Source organism: Papilio xuthus, unplaced genomic scaffold (assembly GCF_000836235.2).
Source record: "Papilio xuthus unplaced genomic scaffold, Pxut_1.1 DF828177.1, whole genome shotgun sequence".
NCBI classification, from domain to species: Eukaryota; Metazoa; Arthropoda; class Insecta; order Lepidoptera; family Papilionidae; genus Papilio; species Papilio xuthus.
Window position 1 is genome coordinate 3304797 of NW_013530472.1, and position 9350 is coordinate 3314146.

The 9350-nt window shown below is 32.5% G+C and overlaps 2 protein-coding genes across 2 annotated transcripts in view; one reads left to right on the forward strand and one right to left on the reverse strand.

The window, feature by feature from the left end:
* Positions 1–848: 848 nt before the first annotated feature.
* Positions 849–4629, forward strand: LOC106113869 (uncharacterized). The gene has a single exon (XM_013306912.1). It carries the CDS (start codon positions 2505–2507, stop codon positions 4110–4112), a length of 1608 nt encoding a protein of 535 aa, XP_013162366.1. The 5' UTR covers positions 849–2504; the 3' UTR covers positions 4113–4629.
* Positions 4630–5611: 982 nt separating this feature from the next.
* Positions 5612–9350, reverse strand: part of LOC106113870 (uncharacterized) — a gene marked incomplete in the record, with an annotated part of 9743 nt that continues 6004 nt past the window's right edge. Inside the window, 2 exon segments of the mRNA XM_013306914.1 lie at positions 5612–6296; positions 8038–8167. Of these exon segments, the coding sequence (XP_013162368.1) occupies positions 6196–6296; positions 8038–8167 (231 nt within the window).

A 9350-nucleotide genomic window follows, 5' to 3' on the forward strand; every position in this document is an offset into this window, starting at 1 on the left:
AGGCAGTTAGAAACCGAGAGCATCGTGAGAAAGCTCCTGTCTCTGCATCCCTGACCACTGGTTGGTTGGGTCATGGGATTCCGCAGCCGGTGGTGATCTATATACATATATTGGATTTGAAATGTACTATATTAAAAATATGATAAATAAATGATCAAGCTATCATAATTCAGTTGCGCTAGAATAAATTCTTTCATTACATTAAAAAGCAGAATGAAATATAAGTTTTACCTTATTATTGCACGTAAACGAAGCAACAAAATAGAAGTAGGTATAATTTTGAAAGGTAAAAAAATGATTTTTATAAAGTATTTCAAAAAAAATATTCGTTCAAATGAAGAATGAAAATGTTGAAAGTAGGCTAATATTTAAGTCGAAATCCCTAAGAATGGTGAACCTGTTAGCCTAGAAAAAATGCATTCAGTGACGACTTGAAGAGATCTCAATTTTATAGGTCAGTAAGCATCCAACCCTTAGCTTTGCGCATTCAAAACTGAACAAATAAACTGTTACAATGATGAGCCAACGTTCAATAACTCTGACACAATTATAAAGGACTTATCGTTGTTTTCTGATACCAAAATTCATATTACATATCGTCATCCCTCTTATTATCTTTGACAAAACAGATAACAGTACTGGAATCGTAGGATTTTGGTCTCAGGAACCAACGACTAATATTAAGTACTAACTACTATATGACTTGTCATTGCCTGTAAATTGAACCGTATCAAACAAGTTGATTAGTGTCATAGGAGATGCAATTTTTTAATAAAAAAATAATGCTACAATATTTTACAGCAATCACAAACATATCTAAGTCAATATACAAAAGTCATTAACCTCGTGCTACTCATATTAATAGATCGTACACGTGTTTAATTAAAATGTTTGATATGGCAAGGTTGTTCGTGACCAAAATCTGTTGTCTAGTTTATGAGTTATTCTTAATCTTGTATTAAGCTTTAGTCGTGTTATGATATGTAGTGATAAATTTTAGAATGCATATTCGTATACTCAATTGTATGCAAAAATGTTAACATATTCTAGTTTTATAATAAAAACAATCAAGTAAAACAAAATAAAACTACCACAACGAATAATATCGTCGGCGATTAAGCGCTTTATACATATTTGTTTATTGCCTTTCTATTTCCATTAAGTGCAGCTTTTTATGCTTCTCTAGAGTAAATTGTTTTATTTGTAACATGTAGACAATAGAAAGTGATCGACTGATATATTAAAAACAAAACAATTCCATGTTACGTAACTATATTACATATAGAAAACTTTTTTTTAAAGGGGATTAAAAAACTAGTGGGTCACCGGATACTATGTGAATAGACACCCAAGACCTAGGTATTGGCAATAGCTATTAAGTTCAACATTTCGAAAATTGAGTCTTCTTTTAAATTAAGGTTTTGAAATTTTATAGAACATATACGAAAATTAGAAATTCGATTTACGACTTCGAATTTCAAATGAGATTTTGTTTTTCCTGCATTCAGATTTTTACTTCCTGCGTCCTTTAGGCATATGTATTTTGTGCCAATGTTATATAAAAACTCCGGGGGAAAAGTCAAACCGAATATCGTCTCATTCTTCTAAATAGGATAAGTTGTTTAGGCTGTAGGCCGACACAATGGTATTTACATATACAAACCTAAATACATAAAAACAAACTTATATGTTCGATCGAGTTATAATTTGTGCTGCGTTAAATATTTTTCATTTGCTTGTATACTAAAGATGGTAATGATCGTATTGGATATAATAGTTAAAACAGCGGAATGAAACAAGAGCGGTTGGTAAAAGTGTGCGGAACAATTAGAGCGGAGTTGATCGAGTCACGATAGGGATAATATGTGAGCTGCACATTGTGGAGAGAGCTGGCTCAAAGCTAGTACAAATACAAGAATAATGAATCTATGAAGCATTGATGTTTTTATTCTTGCATTGAAACAAAGCTTTAGACGAAAATACATTTTTAAAGATCTTTTCATTTTTTTTAAATCGGACATATTTTTCCTGGTAAGTATATATAATAGTTCAAAATACTTCGTTATTAATCCGACGCTAGTTGGTTATGGAGAAAAAGATCTCAGGTATCTATTATGCTATTAATTACACATAAAACAACAAGCAGTTAAATGCATAGACGCACGTCTGACCCTGTGAAACTTTTCGCCCATTATATTCCAAGAGAAAACATTTCTCATGATGAAAAACGTTTTCACCGCAACGTAGGTCACGGCTCCGCGAGAGACGTGATAGTAAATTAAGATAAGCTGCCGTCAAACGACAATCGCCACATAATTATATCGTCCATTCGTCGTGACTAAACTGAAATTACCACTGCATTAGAGAGCAGTGAGGGTTATTGTGCATCTACAATCAGAAGTATAACAGCGGGCTGCAACCAGCGCCGGCGCACAGTCCGCGCCGCGCCGCCTCGCAACGCCGCAGACACGCGAACCGAAGAAAGTGAAAATAACCAAACGAAAATGATAGTGCTACTGCTTGCCTTTTGCATTTTCAACCTCGCCGCGTCTAATCCGGACGATCATACAATACAACTAGAAAAATATAACGATAAAACAAAAACCTATCAATTGGATGTGCCAGGAAAAGATCCGATTACGATATTTGAGACGGCGCCAGTTCCAAATTTAGGTCGAAAGTGGGATCCTCATGAAGAAATAAGTAACAAAGATGTGGAAATTAAAAATCTAATGACGCATATTGTTCATGATTTTAATGGCAATCGCCCCCGTTGTTTCGGTCCGTCCTGTCAAGAAGGATTCGATGAAAGCATAGGCCCTCAGGATGATGTCGAAGACATGTACGTGAACGAAGACCTAGACAAGCTAAGGGATTATCGCGACTTCTCAAAAGATCGTCTTCAAGCTATTAGTGCATTAGCGGCAAAGTTGAAAAAAGATAAATTATTTGCGGATAGATTTTCATTATTACAGGACGAAAATATAGACGATGACAACAGTGGCAAAATATATACATCTTGGAATCGATTAAAAGTGAAACAACACAAACATCCTTTTGATGATAAAGACGGATGGGTGACATTGGAACCAGTGGCGTGGTCTACCAGCAAAATATCAAAGTGGAAACCGAATGTTAAAAAACAAAAACCCAATTCGTGGAATGACGACGAAGACAGTTTTCCTAGTGATGATAAATTCACATCCAATCACGAAATGGACATGAGTTACAATTACCAACAAAAACGACCAAGCTTAAATCGTCCAGGTTATATAAATAATAAACTGCATTTACCAACTGAATATGATTCAGAATTACCATCAAAACCAACATGGACGAAACCGCAACAACACACCACACATTTTCAATCTTCATGGGCACCCGATGAGAGTCGCCGTCCTCATAAGCATAACTGTGATTCAGTAGATAATTACCCAAGTGAAGATTCGGTATATTACGAAATGCCCGATACAATAGTGACTGATTCTAGACCGACGAAGTTCCCACATGACTATGAAGCACTGCACCAATCAAATGTAGAAAAAAGACCTTACAGACGTCCGACTATGTACGGTGGAATGTCTAATTATGACGATGATCGTTCTTCGAGGCCACCTTATGGTGACGGTCAATGGGTATTACTTTCAACAACTAAGGGCTATAGAAATAAAAAGCGTCAACGATCGCTAAATCCAACTGATGACGAAAATACAAATGTCCAATCGATAACGGCACATAAAGCTGTTGGACTAACCGTTTTGCCTGCCGACGAAACCCGTATTAATATGACAACTTCACACGGTGGTTTATTAGAAGTAGAACGAAGCTTTCAAACAGTAGAAGAGTCTAAAATTGAAATGGACAAAAAGAATGATTTAGAAGCTTCGGCATCACAACACAGGCCGGTTAGAACTAAGATTATAAAAAGAAAAGTTGTACCAAGTAACTTGCCTGATAGTTCCACAGTTTTTGCCGCAGTGGGTGCAGGAATGTTGCCAGCGACAATGGCTATGGTTGTTCCTATGATGCTTGGACGAAGACGCAAGAGAGACTTAAATATGACACCACCATTGCACTTAGATGAATACATAAGACTACAAAGAAACGAATAGATATAACAATTTTAAATTATTTATTATTAATGTTTGTTTGACTGTGATCTTTGATACATATTCATAATGTAATGCTACAACTATAATAGATTCTTATTTTAACTCAAATCGGTTGATAGAAATTTGATAGATACGGACTAAGGACCTGTTCTATCTCTTATAGTTCTTCGATAGAAACGAAATATTCTTTATTTTTACTATAACAGTATTCTAATGTAAGTTAATTTATAAGTATTGTTAGTAAATTAAATTATTAAATAGTTATTTTGTCGTCAAAGCATTTATATTTATTTTATGTGTAAGAGTTCTTCAGTATCCTAAGTGTATACAAATATGTACTTCAGGTACATTTTTGTATACACTTAGTATAATCAATTATTAATATCGTAATCAGTCATCACTTTTGGTAGATTGCGAAACGGTTTCCTAAAACGATCTTGGCGATCTCCACAATATTAATCATATCCTCTCTATATTTAGTGATAAATTTTAAGAAGTTATTGACAGTTATTTAAATTTGTTATTTGTTATTTTTTTTTATAAGAATTAAAATAAAAGAAAGTTATAATATTTCTGTACTTGTCTGTGTTTTCTATTTTGATTATATCTCATTTTTACTCTTTTGATCACGAAATTAAGGGAACTTTAATATACAAACTACGGTAAACAAAAAATCTACAGATATCAGTGTTTGGAAAATTTATATTCGTTCTTGAATTTAAATGTGAACTTTGAAATAGGTGACAACAGAAAACAACAACAACTATAAGTGTAAAATAACTAAAGCCTTAAAACGATTACTATCTTTAAACTGTTCTCCATTGCAACGCGTAATTATAATTTCTATTTGAATTATTTTTGTGTTAGTGTTAGTTAATTTTTTTTTAATTGTGTAAGTGTTGTGATCTTTGAACGGATTATATGTCTTACTAGCTGTCGCCCGCGACTTCGTCCGCGTGGATATATAAAAAATCTTCATTAGTGTAGCTCACCCATCCATTCATCCACATCACATCCATCTAAACATTCGCATTTATAACATTATTAAGTTAAATAAAAAGCAGCTCTTCAAGGCATAAATTCGAAAAAAAAAAGAATAAATAGTATTCTATGACCGTCTCCTGGCTCTAAGCTTCCTCCTCACCAATTTTTAGGAATATCGGTAAAGCCGTTCTTGTGTTATAAATAGTGTAACTAACACGACTTTCTTTTATATTATATATATATATATATATATATATATATATATATATATATATATATATATATATATATATATATAGATGTATTACACGATAATAACAATTTTAACATTATAGTCATCATATTTCCGTCTCTTTCATTTTCTTTGTGTAATATAGAGAGAAGAATATGTTTTACTACAAGTATTACGATACTGGAAAATTATGAATAAACTAACACAAAACTTATTTATGAGCTAGATCTATGCGAACGCCTATGCGTTAGCTTTTTGGGACTCAGGATGAAAACAAGAAATTGTAAATATTAATAGATTTAATAAAAGGATTTAATTATTAATTAAATAAAAAACAAGAAAAACAGTCGTATTTTTCTGTTATCTCATACTCAATCAAGTTACCCTGCGAATAACTTAGTTAGTTAATTTTTAAATATTGGAATAAAGACAACAATAAGTAATCCAGCTCATCAATCTTAATTGACAGTCGAACTGTACCGTTCCCACACTAACTTACGTTTTAACTGAACAGATGATAGACTGAACTGAAAATGTATAGTCGATATTTTAACGACAATTTTTGTTAATTTCATATTGTTGCCAATTATAAATTCTTTTGGCTAATTTTTTAGCTATTCTTATTTAAAAAATAAATAAATAGGTTTATAATATAGATGTAAAGTTCACAATCAATATTTAATATCGTCTCTCAAAATTTACTTATAATCGATGATGAACTTGGAATGCCTTTATGATTGTGATAGCCTTTGTACGTATTAGCACCATGCACACACATAAATTAATTTGTTAAGTGTGTTTTTGTATGTCTACTTAAATATAAATACACAATCAAATCGACACATTCGAGAATACAGAATCACATTATCAATATTTGTAAAGCTCTTCTCCCGGCCTGCTGTAAATGTTTCCATTCTTGATTGCTTCCATCAAATATTTTACGCTTATCAAGCAAATAATGAGGAGCACTGAAACAAAAATATATTACTTAAATGCGAATGTTTGGATGTATCGATGTCTGTAAGAAGTTATGTCCACAACGGCTTAACGGACCTCAGTGAAATTTGGCATAGATGTATAAACAGTCTAGAAGATTACATAGGCTACTAATTAAGATTTTTTTTATTCCGCGCATGCAGAGATGCGGGCGACAGTTAGTTACAAATAAAATAATACACTCCTTATATTATTCTAACAAACAAGTAGATTAAGTCTAAAAATGACCCATTTGATGAAAAAAGTAACATCTAACGGATACCTAAGATGTAACTATTTTTATCGAATGTATCGACAACTGATGTTGTTCCTTAAAGACGATGTCTAGTAGACATATCCAAACTTTTCTAGTAAGTATTATTTGGTCAATAACGTTGTTTTCAAATCCTCAATATGTTTTATTATTTTATCTAGTACACACTTATAAAAAAGATTAGCAATGTGTTTTGTTTGTAATTTAAGTCAAGGAATTCGTTTTCAATAAGCTACTTATTTGGATTTCTAATTAAATTTCTCCGTAACGTTTCTCTTCAAAACGGCATGTCTAATTAAATGCTTAGTATTCATTATTGAACTCATTCTTTGACGGACTCACTGAAGACAGTTGAATTAATGTAAAAGCTCCCAGAGCGGCAGTTAATGTGGAAATTATAACAAACTTTAAAGCTACTGTTTTCATAATGGTTGCCATTGTAGAACATATTGTAAGGAAAAATCTACATCCTGAATAATTGAAAAGAAATCCTTCAAATTATTATACAAAACAAAAAAATATTCAAAGGAATTTAACATTGAATTTTATTTGATGATATAATTTCGATTTTGTAAAATAAAACATCCAAAATTTCCTTTGTGTTCCAAAGTCACACAATTTGCGTTGTCTAAACATTTATTTCCAGTCGACTTACTTCGTCAACATGTAAACTACTTTCTCATGCTACCAAATTACATGGTTCCTCCATTAGGTGGTTGTTAGTGTGTCGGAAACAACTCACGTGGAAACACTGATAAGGAAAAAGTCGATACATTCTATGACGCAAATATAAAATGTATGTTTTCATTTCAAATACATGTGAAAGCTATTTTGTAGTTAAAATATACGTTACAAATAAAACCTATTTAATCTAAGCCACGTAGAAACTAAATAAATTGTCGATAACAATTTTTGGGATAAGCAATAAAAGTTCTGAAGTGGTTTTAGTGTAAGTTTTAGTTTAAAATGTGTAAATTTTTTATCATTTGCATCAATCCCATACCGGTTGAACGGATCGAATTATAGATCAGAAATAGATTAAAACCTTAAGTAGCGCATAAACTATTTTTTATTCTTAGTAGACGAAGTAACGAGTAATGGCTACTTTTTGAATAACTAACGGCTTTTTATAGTCTGTACCTAAAAACGCGTTTTTATTTTAAAACAACACAAAATTACCAATAATCTGTCAGCTGTATAAACGCGTACACAAAGAGCTTTTTCTTGTTGTATATTATATGTGATGCGTAATTGTGTTTATAAAATAAAGAATCATCAATCAAATGTAACATAATATGTATGATGAAAACAAAGATCTTTTGACAGGAAAAATAGCAAACGAGCACCGGTTCTTTTATAAGTTTCTTTTAAGAAAAGGCAAAGGATGGATGATGGTGTGTTACTGTTTCTAAAATTAAAGGTAAAAGAGTTTTATTTCATACAAAGTCTGATATACTTACAATCCGATAACAGAATTAATCCTAGTTGAATCCATCCTGCAGTAATAGCCTCAAAAACGATGAGACCGATTGTGAAGAACAAATGAAAGAAACTGTACACGAAGAACGTCGTCACGAGGCAGTTGTTAACCTGGATATAATGTAAGATAAAATAAAAGAGTTACAATAACATAAAAAAAAAGTTTGATAAACTAGTAGTGAGTAGGTGAATAACCAAATTATTGAATAGTTAAGCGCACATTCTGTTTGTCTTTTTATCTGATATATTGATTGTGTTATTTCATAAAACCTTCATAGATGAAAATTGTTCCAATTAAACTCATATCAAGAGACTTATGTAGTCGAATAATCTCTTACCTTTTTTTAATATTTTAGTTTAAGGAAATTCTATCCATTCTCATATTTCTAAATTTTACTGGTTCTATTTAATATAAAATTTTACTATTTGATAAAAAAAAAATTTTGATTCGAAGACATAATTATAAATATTAATCAACCATTAATACGACGAAATTTTTTGTAGCAAAATTGTTTTTTTTAGTAAAGCCATACTTACGTATTTTTTTCTAAACTAGTTCAGTAGATTTTTTTTAAATTAGTTGTTCGTCACACTGGACACCATCGAATTAAGCGTTAAAATGAACACGTCTTTAGGGAGGTACCGAAATAAATATCAATAGTAATTTGTTTAAGTAATCACTTCGTCTTGAATAACATTCTCGTTAGAGTAATTACCTTAAGTTTGTTTGCGTGACACGAATGTGTACTGGACACGGCATTTGTGAATAGCAGGCTTGTATTATTGAAAATTAAACTAATATTTTCTTTGAATTTTGATAAACAAATGACAATAGAAAAAGAGCAACGTTTTTTTTTAAAACAAAAGAGTGATTTAACGATTAAGGATACGGTAGTGTAAAGTTATTTACTTTATAAATAAACAATTAATTAAATTTAATAAAATTGTAGTTATCAGAATTTGATTTGACAGATAGAAAGGAAACCCGTGGGAGTTGCCAGTCCTCCTTTCGGGCGCGTCCCCAGGTGGCGGATCGGGGAACGCCACCCTACATGGGTGGTATCGGGAAACCGGCGCGGACCAAAGCTGGCTGGGTTCGGGGCGTACCCTCAGTCTCTTCGAGATTGAGAAACGGCCATGGCGAAAGCTCACGAGGCGAACCTGAGCTTATGGGCGCTTCCGGATCTCTTCTGATAGAGAAGAGACGTGGGAGGTGACAAGCGCGGTGCTGTGCCAAGCGCACTCGGCTTTAGCCGACATCGGGCAACCCGCACACATTGGTAACGGGGGCCTT